This window comes from Dermacentor albipictus, chromosome 1, assembly GCF_038994185.2.
Source record: "Dermacentor albipictus isolate Rhodes 1998 colony chromosome 1, USDA_Dalb.pri_finalv2, whole genome shotgun sequence".
NCBI classification, from domain to species: domain Eukaryota; kingdom Metazoa; phylum Arthropoda; class Arachnida; order Ixodida; family Ixodidae; genus Dermacentor; species Dermacentor albipictus.
In genome coordinates, this window is record NC_091821.1 from 158,677,647 (window position 1) to 158,695,117 (window position 17,471).

Here is a 17,471-nt window from a genome sequence, read left to right on the forward strand (position 1 = left end):
GCAGCAGCGGTAGACAGACTTCCACCAGTTGCCTCGCTCATGGCTCAGAAAGAACTGACTGAGAATAAACTACTTATATAGGCAGACGGATTATATAATATAAACCGTCTGTGAGCCTTGGACAGTCCATCTGGTGCGGAACATTTCACACCAGCCACCGCAATAAAGCGCAGCTGCCTCGCTTATCAGGAGGTTGCGGGAGGCAGTGCGTATGCGCATAAGAACGTTGCACAGCGAATACACGGGCGTCTTATTGCATCGCCTTAGAAGGCATTACAGCAGGGGGGTACATACATATCTACATCAGTTGACACTCATTTCAACACACAAAGCGCGGTGAAATGTTTCATTACATTGTATACCAACAATATTTGACGGGAGAGCATTCCACTCCCTCGTGGTCCTGTAAAAAAATTTATAACGGAAGGTGTAACCCTTAAAAGGAAATTCATGGAGTTTCAAGGCATGGTCTCTTCTACGGGAAATGTAAGATGGTAATTTAATATATTTGTTCCTGTCAATGCCTATTTTAGAATAGTAAACACTGTGAAAAAATTTGAGTCCGAGGCACTTTCTTCTATCCTTTAGATCTTGCCAATAAAGTCTGCTCTTGCTTTCGGTAATACTGAGGTTTTTGTCGTAATTACCAAAAATGAATCGAACCACCCTATTCTGAATTTTTTCAAGTAAATCGACTAACTGACACGTATGAGAATCCCAGCAGATACAAGCATACTGAAGTACCGAACGTACGTGAGTAAAATACAGCTGTTCTTTCAATGTACTAGGTAATTGGCCAAAATTTCGACCGAATTGGAATTTCAAGGGGAACCACGATTGCTTCGTTATATCCATTAGTTCGTTATATCCCGTTTCATTATAACAGGTTTTAATGTATAAGTAACAACATCGAAATAGGCATTTACCATATAGGCATAATAAATGTGTCACTAAAATGCTTCTCGGTTCATAGTTCGAGCTTATATGATAAACAGGCACGATAAGGATGCAAGGAAAAAAAATAGGCATTTTACCTAATGTTCCAGTCTCAAGTTATAAGTAGAGACCGAATTTTTACGAACCAAAAATGCAGGTTTTAGGTATCTTAAAACTTGAAGCCTCATTTTACTAATAATAGGGGCCAAAATAGGCACCATAAACAGTTCACAAACCGAAACCTGTTTTACGTGTTGAGTGTGCATACTGCCATTTTCATAGTAAGAAACTGACTTAGAGTTCACTTGAGGAGGTCTGAAACGCTACCATATTGTGCAAGCCATCACTTCACAAGGTTTGGCTGGGCGCACAAGAGGGGACTTTTTGGTCAATCGCATGCTGCAGTGAACAGTGAACACACTTGTTGATTTTAACACAATAAGCAGGTAGTGCACATTATTAGCCAAACTTTTCTGCTTACAATAGCACATTAAGAGCAGCAAGCATGAAAAACAAAATATTCCGAGAAAGCTGCCAAATTGCTAATGAGAGCAGCTAAAATCAGTGCCAAATGAACTGAAGCACACAAATGTTCCAGTAAAAAAATACATACTCACAAACCTTTGTAAAAGTAATGAGAACAGTAACATGCAATTACCATCTCTAGGTTTTGGGGTTCAAGATTGCACCGTTTCTCACTCAGAATAAGCTTGATAGCTGAAAATTAAAAAATGCTGGGGTCTCATGAGCCAAAACCATGATATGATTATAAGGCATGCTATAGTGGGCTACTCCAAATTGAATTGGATCTTTAACACACTCCCACTGCATGGGACATGAGTGTTTTAGCATTTCACTCCCACTGAAATGCGGCCGTGGTGGCAGGCTGAAAACGAGCGCTCATCGTCAACAGAGGCGAATGGAGCGCTTTTTTATTTCCATATATTTGACGGCTTCACACACACCAGGATTTTAGAATGCTTGTTCATAAGAGCCTTCAAAATTTCTTTAAGCAGAATAAAAAACCTGTTTTTCTTCAAGACAAACTGCGCCACTGCACAAACTTTTTTTGACAGTGGCTGTAACACACATATGATTTAATAAGCTTTTGTTATGGTGCAGTAGCTTTCTTGTGACTCTTGTCTTGTGACAACATGTTGGAGAACAGGAGTATGTATCTCCTCACATACACTAGATATTTGAAGAAAGAACGGAAAAGGGCAGATTGAGGCACGCAGTTTATTGCTCATCTATTGCACAGTTATGAGCCACTATTGGATGATGTGTCTGCACAACCAAATAATAATTGGAGGCATCAAAAAAGGGGACCATGGAAAGGGGCCAACATAAATTGCAGTCAACTGTACTTCGGGCGGACTTGTGGCTTGGTCCCCAACCTAGCCACTGGGTGGGCACGGCACACCACAGGGCGCAGTGTTATCCCCTCTCCTTTTCAATATCGCCCTAATAGGCCTTCCGCCGCTCCTCAATAACATCCCGAGGATCCGGCATGGCCTATATGCCGACGACATTACCATCTGGTCCTCCACAGGGTTTATTGGGGCAATGGAGAGCCGCTTGCAGGAAGTGGCAGACGTGGTGAGCGACTATGCTAAGTCATGCGGCCTCAGCTGCACCCCCCAAAAGTTGGAGCTACTCCTGGTGTCGCCGCGAAAGAAGCACGCATCTGACTCGCCCACTATCAACATACAACTGGAGGGACACACCATCGTTCCGTCTCGGAGCATAAAGATATTGGGAATGGTTTTCCAGTCGGATCGCACCAACACAATATTAATTCACAAGCTTAAGAATACAACAGCCCAAGTTACCCACATGATCTGGCGAATAACAACCAAGGCAAGAGGCATGGGGAGGCGGACACGCTTCGACTTGTCCAAGCCTTCGTCATGTCTCAAATAACTTGTGCTATTCCATATGCACTACTCAATGCGACGGAATTCAAGAAAATCAACACAATGACCAAAAAGGCATATAAGCAAGCGATCGGCCTGCCGATCAGTACGTCTACAGAATGCCTACTATGACTAGGAGTGCATAACATGGCTGAGGAGCTGATTGAGGCACATTTATCCAGTCAGCGAACAAGGCTGGCGGTTACGGAAGCGGAAAGGTCCATTCTCTTACGCCTAGGGCTCTCTGCCCCTCTCAGCCATCCGCCACCTCAGACTGTGAGCTTACCCCATGCCATCCGGAGCAACATCACCGTACGTCCTCTACCTTGCAACATGCACCCAGTGCACCACGCACAGCGAAGGGAGGCCCGTGCCCTGGCCATACACAAACAATACGGGACTTTACCCGCTCTAGCCTACACGGATGTGGGGTCTTACCCCAGACGTGCAGCCACAACAGCCACCGCATAGTCGTCAACAAAGAACACAGGAGCAGCATTTCGCTCACCCAAAACAATCCTCTCCAAGAAGAGGAAGTGGCCATAGCCCTCGCATTCTACCAAACAGAGGTTGAAGTGATGGTGACCGACTCCCAACAAGTATGCCACAACTTTGCCAGCGGCAGAATTCATACCACTATTCTTATGTGGCAAGATACGTCCCAAAGGGTGTAATTTTGTTTAAGAGTGTAGAGCAAATGCAGAAAACGGGAAGACGGACAGTGAATTAACCTAAGCACATGGAGGAAGATACAGCATTTAAGCTCGAAGTGCGTAGGAGGCAGCCATTTTGAAATGCCGATGGCAATATGGTAACACAGATATAGGGTCATACTCGATTCTAACGCGCACACAATTTTTGGACCCGTTTTATCGGGAAAAAAGTGAGCGTTAGATTGGAACAAAGTCACTCCCTCACCAGAACAGGAATTGGCCTTTCTGGTGCAGTATTCGGCCACCACCTCCCTGATGATACCAGCATAGTGCAGGATGTAGAAGTGATAGGTAGGGTGAAGTGCAGTGATGATAGGTTAGTGAGGGCTAGGATTCACCTCAATTTGAACAGAGAAAGAGTAAAATTGGCCAAGAAAAAACAGGTCAACTTAGAGGTAGTAAGGGTAAAAGCAGACAAATTTAGGCTCATACTTGCAAACAAATATGCAGCCTTAGAACAGAGATGATGATGATGGCATAGAGGTAATGAATGAAACCGTAATGAGGCTGCCTTCAGAGGTAGCAATTGAAGTGAGAGGCAAGGCACCAAGGCCACCAGTAGGCAAGCTCTCCCAAGTAACAAAGGACCTAATAAAGAAACAACAAAGAATGAGTGTCCAACTCAAGAGATAAGATAGAATTCGTGGAACTGTCAAAACTGATCAAGAAACGACAATAAGTAATATTCGAAATTATAATGTGAGAAAGACTGAAGAAGCCGTACAAAATTGACGCAGCCTGAAATCAGTAAGAAGGAAACTTGGCATAGGACAAACCAAGATGTATGCACTGAAAGATGAGCAGGGTAACACCATCAGCAATCTCGAAGGTATAATAAAAACAGCGGAAGAATTCTACACTGACCTTTACAGTACCCAGAGGACTCAGGAGCACTCTATTCGAAGCAATAATGAACAGTATACAGAAACTATATAACTAGAGGTGAGGTCAGAAAGGCCTTGCAAGGGATGAAACGGGGAAAAGCAACAGGAGAGGATTTTTAATCAAAAATGGAGGAGACATAATGCTAGCAAAACTGGCGGCTCTCTACACGAAGTGTCTATCGACTGCAAGGGTCCCAGAAAATTGGAAGAATGAAAACATTATACTAATTCACAAAAAGGGAGATGTTAAAGAACAGAAAAATTATAGGCCCATTAGCTTACTCCCAGTATTATATAATATTTACCAAAATAATTTCCAACAGAATAAGGGCAACACTGGACTTTAGCCAAAGAACGGAACAGGCTGGCTTCAGAAAGGGATACTCTAAAATGGATCACATGCATTGTCATTAATCAGGTTATTGAGAAATCTGCAGAGTACAATTAGCCTCTCTATATGACTTTCATAGATTACAAAAAAGCATTTGATTCAGTAGAGATACCAGCAGTCATAGAGGCATTGTGTAATCAAAGAGTGCAGACCGCTTAAGTAAATGCCCTGGAAAATAACTGCAGAGATTCCACAGCCACCTTAATTCTACACAAGCAAAGTAGGAAGATACCTATAAAGAAAGGGGTCAAACAAGGAGACACAATCTCTCCAATGCTATTCACTGCGTGCTTGGAAGAAGTATTCAAGCTATTAAACTCGGAAGGTTTAGGAGTAAGGATCGACAGTGAATGCCTCAGCAACCTTCAGTTTGCCAATGACATTGTTCTATTCAGCAACACTGCAGACAAGCTACAACAAATGATCGAGGACCTCAACAGGGAGTGTGTAAGAGTGGGGTTGAAGATTAATATGCAGAAGACAAAGATAATGATAAGTAACTAGGCAAGGGAACAAGGGAACAAGAGTTCAAATCGCAAGTCAGCCTCTGGAGTCTGTGAAGGAGAACATTTACCTAGGTCAACTAATCACAGGGAACCCTGACCATGAGAAGCAAATTCACAGAAGAATAAAAATGGGTTGGATCGCATACAGACATTGTGAGCTCCTGACTGGGAGCTTACAGTTATCATTGAAAAGGAAAGTATACAATCAGTGCATCTTACCGGTGCTGACATATGGGGCAGAGACTTGGAGACTGAAAGAAGCTTGAGAACAAGTTAAGGACCGCGCAAAGAGCAATGGAACAAAGAATGCTAGGCATAACGTTAAGAGACAGAAAGAGAGCAGTTTGGACCAGAGAGCAAACGGGTATAGACGATTTTCTAATAGACATTAGGAGAAAAAAATGGCGCTGGGCAGGTCATGTAATGCACAGATTAGATAACCGTTGGACCATTAGGGTGACAGAATGGGCACCAAGAGAAGGAAAGTGCAGTAGAGGACAGCATAAGAGACTAGGTGGTGCGACAAAATTAGAAAATTTGCAGGTGCTAGTTGGAATCGGTTAGCACAGGAGAGGGGTAATTGGAGATCGCAGGGAGAGGCCTTCATCCTGCAGTGGACATAATATAGGCTGATGATGATGATGAGATTCGAGTAAATACAGTACGTAACGGGAACGTACCAACAAGGTTCTATTGTATTGGCCAAATATGTGGAACTATGCAAGACCAAGCAAGCACTAGGTGTTTCCTTTTTTTTTTTTTATTCTATCGATTACACATACCTTCATTGTGATTTCAGCAAACTTGTTGAAGTCTTGTTCAAGGATAGCATCTGCCATATCTTTCATGCGCTGTGGCACAATGTTGCTGGCTCTTTCCTGTATCAAGGCACTCGTTTCCATCGTTCGTGCCATCCCATGACTACTTGATGTGTCTTTCTTAGCATCACTTGCCTGTCCAAACAAAAAGAAAAGTGATGTAGCTTCTGCAGAAAATGGTGAAGTACAACCATCCCACTTCCCCCCAGAAATTAAAAAAAAAAAATGAATCGTCATTGTACTGTCACGAGTTCTCGTAACACAGTTCTGAAAAAGCGCGGATGACTACGCAGCCAGAAAGTAGTGAAGGAAGACGACATTCGGCTGGCTGGCTGGCTCTGTACCAGTTCTGAAAAACGCCTGTCATCCAGAGTCATGTTTTGTATCTGTAAAGTAAATGCCTCGCACGTAACAGTACGATAAAGGTAACTGCAAAATATAATGAAAGCTAGTGTCACTTTGGCAGGGTTTCGCGAGGCTTGACCCACGAAAGCCAATGAGCTTCTCTTTCACATTTGCGTGACGCTCGTGAACATGCGTCCAGCGCCAATTCTTGCGAAATCTCATGAAAGTGAAACTACCTCTGAAAGTGATCGTACGGGAATACATTCCCTGCAGGGTTCAACAGATGTTTATGGAGAATGGGTAGGTGGGGATGGCATGGAGACATGCATTACGTTAAGTACCGCAACAATTGTACAGTGTTCGAATAAAGTTTCTGAAGTGCTGTCATAGAGGTCTTTTCTTATGCACCAAGAAGGCATGCCAGGGTGTTGTGAACTCTGGGTCCATTCTATTCGCCTGCACTTCCTGAACTAGTTCAGGAAGTTCAGGACGAGCTATTCGTTTCCCAAGCCCAACATGAAGGCATGGGAATGTCACTATTCATTTCACCCAGTGCAGGCTTTGTGCAGGACAAGTTCACAGCATTCCCTGCCCCCACCAGAGACGTAGTACAGGGATTGTGCCAGTGGTGCTGTGGCAGTTCTGCAGAAGTAAGAAGTGCCGAGAACTAGTTCATGAAGTGTAGGCAAGGGGAATCGAATGGACCTTCGAGTAGCCTCTGTCTATTGAAGTCACATGCACGCTTTTGAAATAAATACCACTCAGCAAACATAGCAAGGACATTGTCTTCCATAAGCTTTTATAGCCATAGCACAGGCAAGAAGAAAAAGGGACTCCAACTGATACTGCATGAAAGGACAGGCAAGAAGAGAAACGCACTCCAACTGACACTGCATGAAACAGTGCAAGACTTATTTCGCTTAATACTATCACGCTTCTGCTTGCCTGTATAGGCAAAACTGCAACTCTCTTTTTTAGGAAGGCAAGGGAGGGGCCATGCTATATTTGCAGTCTTTCACAAAGCAATGAAAGTAAGCAGAAGCCAAAAAATGAGCGGACGTATTGAGAAGAACAGCGAGTCATGGTAACTAACTTTGGCTGGGTCAGGTCAGATGCATGCATTGTGAACAAGATGGCACAATATGGCAATGTCACCGTGGCCAAAGTGGCATTTGGTAGAGTTAAGTTAAAGACCACCTTTGCAGAATAGCCAAGCTGCTGTAGAAGACTGCAGAATACAAATGAAAAAATAGGAATAACGTCAAAGTAGCACATGCAAGTAGACTACACGAAACCATAAAGGAGAAAGTTCATCAGATGAATGTTGGTGGGGCACTGAACAACCCAAAGCAACCCACTTTAACGTGGTAGAGCCCATTTGGTACAATGAAGCGAATTTTCTCCCAGCTTTTTTTGTCAACGGAAATTTTACAATATCCATACTGAAGGTCTACAGAAGAAAAGTACTGTACGCCATGGAGAGAGCAGAGTGTGTCGTCAATTCGTGGCAAAGGGTAAATGCCCTTCTCAGTACGGTAATCTTGTTGAGGTGCCAATTGACAGAGAACCACCAGGTGTTGCCTTTTTTCTCTGTTGGGTATTAGGGGGACTATAGGGGGACGCCTAAAGACTTGCAGATGATTCAATGTCATTCTTAGCCAGAATTTTCTACACTTATGTTTGGATCATCTTTGAATTTACTTGTCCAGCGCAAAAAACAACATGGATGACAGAGAAGCACACACTGACAGCACTGTTCTATTCTGTTTGAATGACACAGCGTTCAGACGCAGGAGGCTGTTTCAAGGACACTTATGGATAGGTCTGGCATCAATGCAATGGGCTACGACTGATGTTTGGCCAAGTTGAAATGAAGCAAAATATAAAACTGCTGTAGAATGCTGCCATGCAACGGTCACCAGAGTGAGAAGTCGAAAGGTCAAAGGCAGACATACAGTCAAAAGGGTTGCCAAGTGTATTAGGTCAAGTGCTTGTGCCGGTTCTTTCAGGAGGCAACTATAGAGCACTGACAGTCACGGCTTAAGGGTTATTTTCATCTAAAGCTTTCCTTCTGATCTGCAGAATAAGTGGACCATAACAATATAAGTTTTTTTAATACAGTTGACTCTTGCTACAATGGACCCTGATAATCCGACAAAAAACATCCATTTTATCCGAATTCCATAATATCTGAAACGCCTCACTTCCGGAACTTTGCTCATATGTCTAACAACGTTATTGCAAAGAGTGAGTGACGAACGTCCAAAGTAAAAGTTGCAGTTTCACTTGAAACACGAAGCATTGATTGCGATAGCAAATTAGTAGACAGCTATACGAAGTAAGGATAGTAGTTCTATCAGCCATATAAAGTTGTGAACATTTGCTTACTAACTAAATTAACAAGTGTGGTGTCACGCGCACACAGGTAAACAAGGACACACCTCACTCGATGACCGCAGAAAGTTGCTGCCAGAACTGAGTGAGGAAGCGTGGCAGCAGCAGCGAGTGAATTGACCTTCGTGCTGTCTTCTGCTTCAACGCAAACATCGAAAGCACAGCGCATACAAAGCTACTGGCACTGGCAGCAGTTTTTCCACATTGCAGATTGCTTTGAAAATGAAGGCTCACATGGGCGTGCACTTTGTGCACATTGCAGATCACGTTCAAGATACGGCAGCCATGTGCCCGCCCCGTAAGCAGCAGCCACTGGAGTAGAACCCCTCCCTCTTACAGCTCCCCTCCCGTACCTCAAGTGCGAAATAAGACGGCACGCTTCTGCCCCACCTTCCGCAATTGTCGGCTGACCCTCGCAAGTCATTTGTCAGCCCGTGTCGATATGGCAAAAGTATGTTTTATATGTCTGATTTTGAAAAAATATGCCTCTAATTTTGTCCGCTGTAGCTGATAATCTATTGTAGCGCGGTCCTTTAAAAGCGAACTTCGTTGCATTAATAAAATAGGTAGAAAACTAAGGTTGAAATATGGTTTGTTATATCCGAAAGCCTGTTGTACGCGGTTCCATTGTAACAAGCGTAGACTGTATAGCTGTTTGAAAATGACCTTCAAGCAGAGCATGGCATCAGGCATGTTGAACATGCTTCCCCATTACACCATTGAGAACAGACGTAATAGTGATGTGGTATTACAAACCACTGATCTGCAGGTCACTCAGCCCAATGCAGTGGCCACAGACCAGAAACCATGACTGTCTCTTCAAAAAAGCTGGGCATATTAGGCACTCAGCAAACAGAAAGAGGGTGTCGTTTGTAGCTTTGTGCTACATTCGAGGAGATGATTTTTCGTTTTATGAACCTTTCTCTATCTTGCGGGATTCAGCAGAATGGATTTGCTATACCCAGTGTCCCTGAACTTTGAGTTGTCCATAAATCTTCCCTTGTGCTGCGTGCGATCTGCTAGCCTCCTGGTTATCTCGGATGGCAGAGCGCCCGCCCCAGAAAGGCGGTCCCAGGTTCGAATCCTGGACCAGGACAAATTTTTTCTGAACTGCGAAACGTTCTTTCCGAGAAACCCATATGGTTTTCCTTTGTAGCTTTGTGCTCATTTGGGTGGATGACAATTTTAGCTTTCATCAACCTTACTCCACCTTGCAAGAAGCTGCAGAATTGATTTGTCAAATAGAAAGAAGGGGTAAGCTGCACTCCTCATTCTGAAAGAAGCAACTATAGAGAACTAATCTGTTAAATATAGAAAAGTGCAGACTGAAGGAGGAAAGACTGGCTGACATGGCGATCTGCATAGAGTTTCATAATAAAATTACTAGAAGAAACTCTGGCACTACTATGATTCAGCTTGTGTTAGTACATGCATTTGTCTGATCTTCAAGCTTGCGGCCTCGGACATTCTTGTGGCTTTGCTTACTCTGCTTCATCTGCCTTTATTGACCCAAACTTTGCAGCAATCCTTTGTCTAAATGCTCAACGCAATAAAACTCTCCACAGATGCATAATCACTGCCAGATGTTGCACTTATAGCACAATACCTTGTTGGAGATGACAAGTTTGGAAAGTTACAAAACTGTTTGAAGCCTGATGAAGTTAGGCAAATCCATGTACTAACCATCATTCTCCACGCTGGCTGAACCGCCATACTTAAGCTCCTGTACACTAGAGTGTCACAGTTCCCTCTAGTAATTTTTGGAAGCTGTATGGTGGTGTGTCTGAATTCTGCCAGCACAGTCATGGTGTGATAAGCAACAACAGCACTGGGTTGAATAAATTAGAAATTGCATAATTATTTGTTGTACATTCAACGAACTGAAGCCTCATCACATGACTATGGAATCCACAGCTACCAAATAGCACAAAAAGCAAAACACATTTTATATGAATACTCATTTAGTATAAAATCAGAAACCGTGAGAAAGAAAAGTAATCCCTAAAAGAAAGCTTACCACAAGAATGATCACCCGCATTTGTGGCCAATGATCACTCGAAGCAATCTGTTTTGCAACAGAATCTGAGCCATCAGGTTTACTTCCCTTCACCCAGGCCACAAAACCACCATACATGCTTCGGCAGGCACTTCCTGAACCTCGCCTGCAAAATATGTAGAAGAGAACACTGCAATTGTGCTGCTTGCCTCTGTCCATGTTCCACATCTTCCCCTCGAACCTGGACAGCAATGCAATATTTCACTATACTGATACATTGTTCAGAGCCTCATTTCTATCAGTGCCTTGAGTGTAGTTGCCACATGCCACCTACAAAAAGGACACTAAAGAACAATGTGAAAGAGTACAGAGAGAGAGAGAGAAAGCCCAACCTTCCCATTATCAATTAACCTACACTAGCAAAGCAACCATAAGAACTAGTTCAAATAAAAACTAGGGCTGAGCAATTGATCGGTTAACCTTGCAATTATTTGATTAGTGCTTTGTTCATGATTAATCAGCTGAAATCACACGAGCAATATCAGGCAAGCGTTGGCCCACTTGAACAACAACAACCAAGGGAACAACCACATTTGGATGAAATATTCAGTTTAAATGGCACCTGTAGGTGTCTCGGAACAAAAGCCACCCCTGCATGCTCTGCTACTAGCTGGGGGAGCGAATATCTAGTCTTTACTGCAGCTGCTAGTGTGTGGGCATTAAAAAAAAGTCGGCGGCATGCTAATAATCTTTTAGAACAAATTCCTTTCTTCCCAATAAGTGAAATGGGTAGACAGAAGAATGCTGCATCCAACATCTCTAGTTAGACCTCGAGCTAATATTAAAGAAAAATCAAGTCGGGTTACACATACCCAATTACAACAAAGGCGCAAATAAAACAATGCACGGAGGAAGGCGACAAGGGACAACCACGTAGGCGCCAACCCGGGTCGCCTCCCTTCGCCCGTTTCATTTGGCACCTTCGTTGTAATCATGTATAACCAACTCACCCACCAGCATGTGCTCAGTTACACATACCAAAATCTTAACTCATAATGCAACATGCCCTAGTAGGAGACTCCACATGAGTTGACTACCTGGGGTTCCTTAAAATTCACCTAAATCTAATCACACAAGGATTTTTGCATTTCGCCCTCATCTAAATGTGGCCGCTGCAACCGTGAACGAACCCATGACTTCCAAGGTGAGCAGCACAACGCCATAGCCACCAAACTACTGTGGTGGGTGCCCTCAGTTAACGGTACTTGCCTACACAAGAGGGTTTGCATGTCCCGTAAGGTAGCTGCTAGACTGCATTGCATTTCTTTTCCTTTGCAGCTGGACTTGCAATTTCAGTTAAGTGAGCTCGAGATGCCCACTCAAGAAAATTTTTGCTGATCTGATATGAAAAGTAAGCATTGATCTGTAGCATGGTTCCTTTCGTTTTTTTCGAAGTTCATGTACGAAATCCACCAGTTCTTGGGCACACATATATGCCCCTCTCCCCATGCATATGCATAAATAAAATATATCTTAACTTTATTAGTTTACAGAATCCCAATTAATCAGGCTAGAAATTTTAGATGATGTCCAGCCCTAATAAAATTTCAGTTGTTCAAATGCTTTCAACAAATTGTTTATTCTTCAAACACCAGATCTTAATTCATAAAGCAGGGAACAATCACAGGACAGTGGCTTCCTACCGTGCAATCCCAGAGAGGTCCCCTTCAATATGAAAAAGTGTTCCTAATGATTGCACTGAAATAGAAAAAAACGATGTGTTCACTGGCTGGTGCTGGGCATTACATATTTCAGGAACAACCCTATAGAGTATCCAAGGTCCTTTTTGCATGCTACCACAACACTGAAACAAGAAATGCTGTGCTTTGCACTCTGGTTGTTCATTGTTTAATTAAGAATCATGCCCTCTTGGGAAGGATTTAATTGAATTATGGGGTTTTACATGCCAAAACCACAATTTGATTATGGGGCCCGCCGTAGTGAGGGACTCCAGAATAATTTGGACCACCAGGGGTTCTTTAACGTGCAACTATTTGGGAAGGATTGTGTATATCAGCTTGCACCTATGAAATGAGCCACAGGCACAAGAAAATTAACAGGCGGTCAGATTTTGTTTCCACCAATGTTATTAGCATACATCCGTTGCCAGTAGGCAAAAATTTAATTTTCTACACTATTAAACACAATACTAAGTCAGTTCACTTCTTTGTAAAGGATGCGTACCAAACCACTCACATTAGAGCATGCCAGGCATGTTCAACAAAATAAAACCTTTATTTACCATGAATTCAAAAGAATTAGTGAAGTAAGTTAAAATTTTTTGTGCACATTTCATCTGACTGAATGTGCAATTGCAGCCAGCCTTACTGCAGTGAGGTTCACAGCGCGCTTTGTAGTGAAAAATGCAGGAACTACACAAGGTAAAGCCGAGATTATCAAATGCCGTGAATGCCTCCCTTGCCACCAAAATTTTTAACTTGTTTACAGAATAATCACTATTTCATTTGTTGACATTCGCATCCTTTCTGTCCTAGATAGCTTTGAAGATGTCAACGGTCGTAAGTTATGATTGCACCATCACATTGTCATCAACTGCAACGTATCCGTCAGCCATCACACCCACTGGTGCGTTGCAACCAGCAGTGTACGAGTTAAGTGATTCCTGAAGCAGTGCAGCAGATACTTTTGACATTAGCACGTTTGTCAAGTGCATAGCTCGCGCTGCCGTTAGTGCTAGCGCACAGCACTCTTCAGCGACAACTGTAAATGGCAGTAATAGCCTCGCTACAAGCAGTGGCATAGGCAGAAATTTATTTCGAGGGGGGGTCTGCCAACAACTTCCACTCCTAACCCTCCCTCTATCTCTACACACACCTGCGCACGCACGCACACACACCTGCGCACGCACACACGCGCGCACGCAGACAGACAGACAGACAGACAGACAGACAGACAGACAGACAGACAGACAGACAGACAGACAGACAGACAGACAGACAGACAGACAGACAGACAGAGACAGACAGAGACAGACAGACAGAGACAGACAGACAGACAGACAGACAGACGCTGTACACCATGCAAAGACAAAGTCCTAGCACTCCACGGAAAATAATGCTTCAAGGAGGATGCACATTTTGCAGCCACTTTGCATGAAATTATGCTATCACCCTTATTTAAAAAATTTAAACAAAAAACAAATTTTGTTCACGATGCATTTAATAATGTATGTCGATGACCAAGCTCGTACATGACTTGGAAGAACTAACAGAGCTAAAAACGGGGCCATAAAAAAAAGGGGGGGGGGGGAGTGCACTATCATGCGTCTTTTTGTTTGCAGGCCAGACTTGTTGCAGTCCAGGTAACAGTGGAGATCACCGTTGTTTTCCAGCCAGATAGTCGGCTAGAAACTATTTGGCAAGGTTATTTCTTAAGGGCACTATTTTGCAAGTTTCCTATCACTCAATAGTGCTTTCGGCATTGTGGAAGAGCGAAGCTTTGCGCTAGAACTTCGATAGTATCATATGATGCCAGTTTCACTCACTTTTGGTGACCTGCTGTCCGATTTGTTAGAAAAGATGTTTCGAAGTAACTTGCGATCATGGTATTGTAGTCATCACATGACGCATATTGTCATTTGATCAGAATGAGGAACTCATGAGGCAGACAGTCCAAAGCAAGGCTGCTTCCTGTCTAGAAGCCCTTGTGAAAATTACAACATCCGTTGTTCGCAGTAAAATAAGGGCCAGTAGCTCAGAGATTTGAAAGCGTTGCGTCTCCCGACACAATCTTTTCTGAAAAATGCCGAGACTGTTAGTTAGGATGGGCTCTCCGCAGTAAGCAGCACATGTTACCATGTGGTAGGTGAGCCTCATCTAGGCGAGTGGCCACGACTGTCTGGTGTTGAGAGATCGGGCAGTGACGAGACGCGCTGCCTATACCCATAATTATCCGCCAACATCGCGCATGATGCCTTTTATGCATGCGTTTCTTCCTCCTCATATCCATCACTCCACTCCCCTTCATAACATTCTTTTCTGTTAGTCACTGTCACACTCTTCAACATTCACCCATTTGATGTAAGAGTTCTGCAGAAACCCTCAAGGTAGAGAGAAGTAATTATTTAAGGGAAAATTAGGCATGCACCAAATTGTAGTGATTGCTACAAAGTAAACCCATACGGGTTCCTCCAAAGAAAAGCCTCGAGCCCCGGATCAGGACGAATTTTTCTTTAACTGCGAAGCTTTTCTTTCGAGGAACCCATATGGGTTTCCTTTGTAGCAATCGCTACGATTGGGTGGATGTCTAATTTTCCCTTAAATAATTACTTCTCTACGCCTTGCAGATTTCCGCAGAACGATTACATCAAACTGTTGCCTTTGCTTTGAGTTGACAAATTCGACTTCGCCCTGCCATCTGCTAGCTGCCTCGTTAGCTTAGACATTAGAGTGGCTGCCCCGGAAAGGCGGTAGTCCTGGGTTCGAGTCCCAGACCATAACAAATTTTTCTTCAACTGTGAGGCTTTTCTTTTAAGGAACCCGCATGGGTTTCCTTTGTAGCAATCGCTACGATTGGGTGGATGACTCATTTTCCCTTAAATATTCGCCAGTTTATTAAACGGCATGGCGGCCGCTAATATTCCTATATTTCTGTCTCTGTGTGGACTTCAAGATCATACTTCTACCTGCCCTCCCAGCTGTTTATTGTGGCAGTTTCTAGGCTTCCCTGGAGCAGCACACCTGTCCTTGATGTATTTTGCCACGCAAAGCATTCTTTTTAAGGGAAGCTTTTTCTTTTTCGTAAGTTTGCCCGCATTGGGGGTGCATCAGAGCGTGTATATATTGTCACGTAAGTGATGGCGAGCTGGCTGGCACAAATGCAGACAGAAAGTGACATGATCGAGGCGTGTCCAGCACTGCCGCACGTGTTGCTGCGCATTGACAGAAAATTTATAACATGTGTGAATGGTAAAGCAGAAATAAACGCGCGTGGCAGTATATGGAAGGAGCATGGCAGAGAGGAAGGAAAGAAGACACAAGAAACTCGTTTGGACTTTTGCACTGCGTCAAATGTGCACAATGCCGTCTGGAGCCCCTGGGCGTCGATCGGCACATTAGCCTCTTCACATCTGTAATTATCCGTGACTGCCCGCAAAACCACTGCAGAAATTGCAGTGCTTACTTTTCTGCTATACTCAAGTCCAGAGGAAAGCTAGATAGAATGGCAGAGAGGAAGGGGGAGAGGAGGCAGAGAATGGGTAGATGAGTGGTCCTATTAAGCCGCTTAACATGGCCTAATTGAAACAATCTCTCTTGGTGCAAACTTTGCCACATTTTTTTCTATCACACCACAAGGAGCTCAGCTTGCGTGTACGTTGAGGAGAAGTGATAGTTAACTAATACAATTAATCTTACTCAGTGCAATGTTTTTAACGTGCTGCAAGGACCAATATCTAGTCTGCAGTATGTCATAAAATCATCATCATCATCAGCTTGGTTACGCCCACTGCAGGGCAAAGGCCTCTCCCATACTTCTCCAACTACCCGGTCATGTACTAATTGCGGCCATGTTGTGCCTGCAAACTTTTTAATCTCATCCGCCCAATTAACTTTCTGCCGCCCCCTGCTACGCTTCCCTTTCCTTGGAATCCAGTCCGTAACCCTTAATGACCATCGGTTATCTTCCCTCCTCATTACATGTCCTGCCCATGCCCATTTCTTTTTCTTGATTTCAACTAAGATGCCATTAACTCGCCTTTGTTCCCTCACCTAATCTGCTCTCTTCTTATCCCTTAACGTTACACCCATCATTCTTTTTTCCATAGCTCGTTGCGTCATCCTCAATTTAAGTAGAACCCTTCTCGTAAGCCTCCAGGTTTCTGCCCTGTACGCAAGTACTGGCAAGACACAGCTATTCACTTTTCTCTTGAGGGATAATGGCAACCTGCTGTTCATGATCTAAGAATGCCTGCCAAACGCACCCCAGCCCATTCTTATTCTTCTGATTATTTCAGTCTCATGATCCGGATCTGCGGTCACTACCTGCCCTAAGTAGATGTATTCCCTTACCCCTTCCAGTGCCTCGCTACCTATCGTAAACTACTGTTCTCTTCCGAGACTGTTAAACATTACTTTAGTTTTCTGCAGATTAATTTTAGACCCACCCTTCTGCTTTGCCTCTCCAGGTCGGTGAGCATGCATTGCAATTGGTGTCCTGAGTTACTAAGCAAGGCAATATCATCAGCGAATCACAAGTTACTAACGTATTCTCCATTACCTTTTATTCCCAATTCTTCCCAATTTAGGTCTCTGAATACCTCCTGTAAACATGCTGTGAATAGCATTGGAGAGATCGTATCTCCCTGCCCGACGCCTTTCTTTATTGGGATTTTGTTGCTTTCTTTATGGAGGACTACGGTGGCTGTGGATCCGCTATAGATATCTCAGTATTTTTACATACGGCTCGTTTACACCCTGATTCCGTAATGCCTCCATGACTGCTGAGGTTTCAACTGAATCAAATGCTTTCTCATAATCAATTAAAGCTATATA

At 43.6% G+C, this 17,471-nt stretch overlaps 1 protein-coding gene across 9 annotated transcripts in view; it reads right to left on the minus strand.

Moving 5' to 3' along the window:
• Mvd (mevalonate diphosphate decarboxylase) overlaps nucleotides 1–17,471 on the minus strand; it is a 121,868-nt gene that overhangs the window by 78,064 nt on the left and 26,333 nt on the right. For 8 of the 9 annotated variants that reach the window (XR_010567133.2, XM_065442885.2, XM_065442819.2 and 5 more), the window contains 3 exons: nucleotides 12,603–12,657; nucleotides 10,921–11,065; nucleotides 6,129–6,299 (listed from right to left, as the gene is read on the minus strand). Coding sequence is in view for 8 of the 9 variants with exons in the window: in XM_065442885.2 (XP_065298957.1) it covers nucleotides 6,129–6,299; nucleotides 10,921–11,065; nucleotides 12,603–12,657 (371 nt within the window). In the remaining variant the exon portion in view is untranslated. The remainder of the gene's footprint in view (nucleotides 1–6,128; nucleotides 6,300–10,920; nucleotides 11,066–12,602; nucleotides 12,658–17,471) is intronic. The other variant, XM_065442877.2, reaches the window with a different exon arrangement.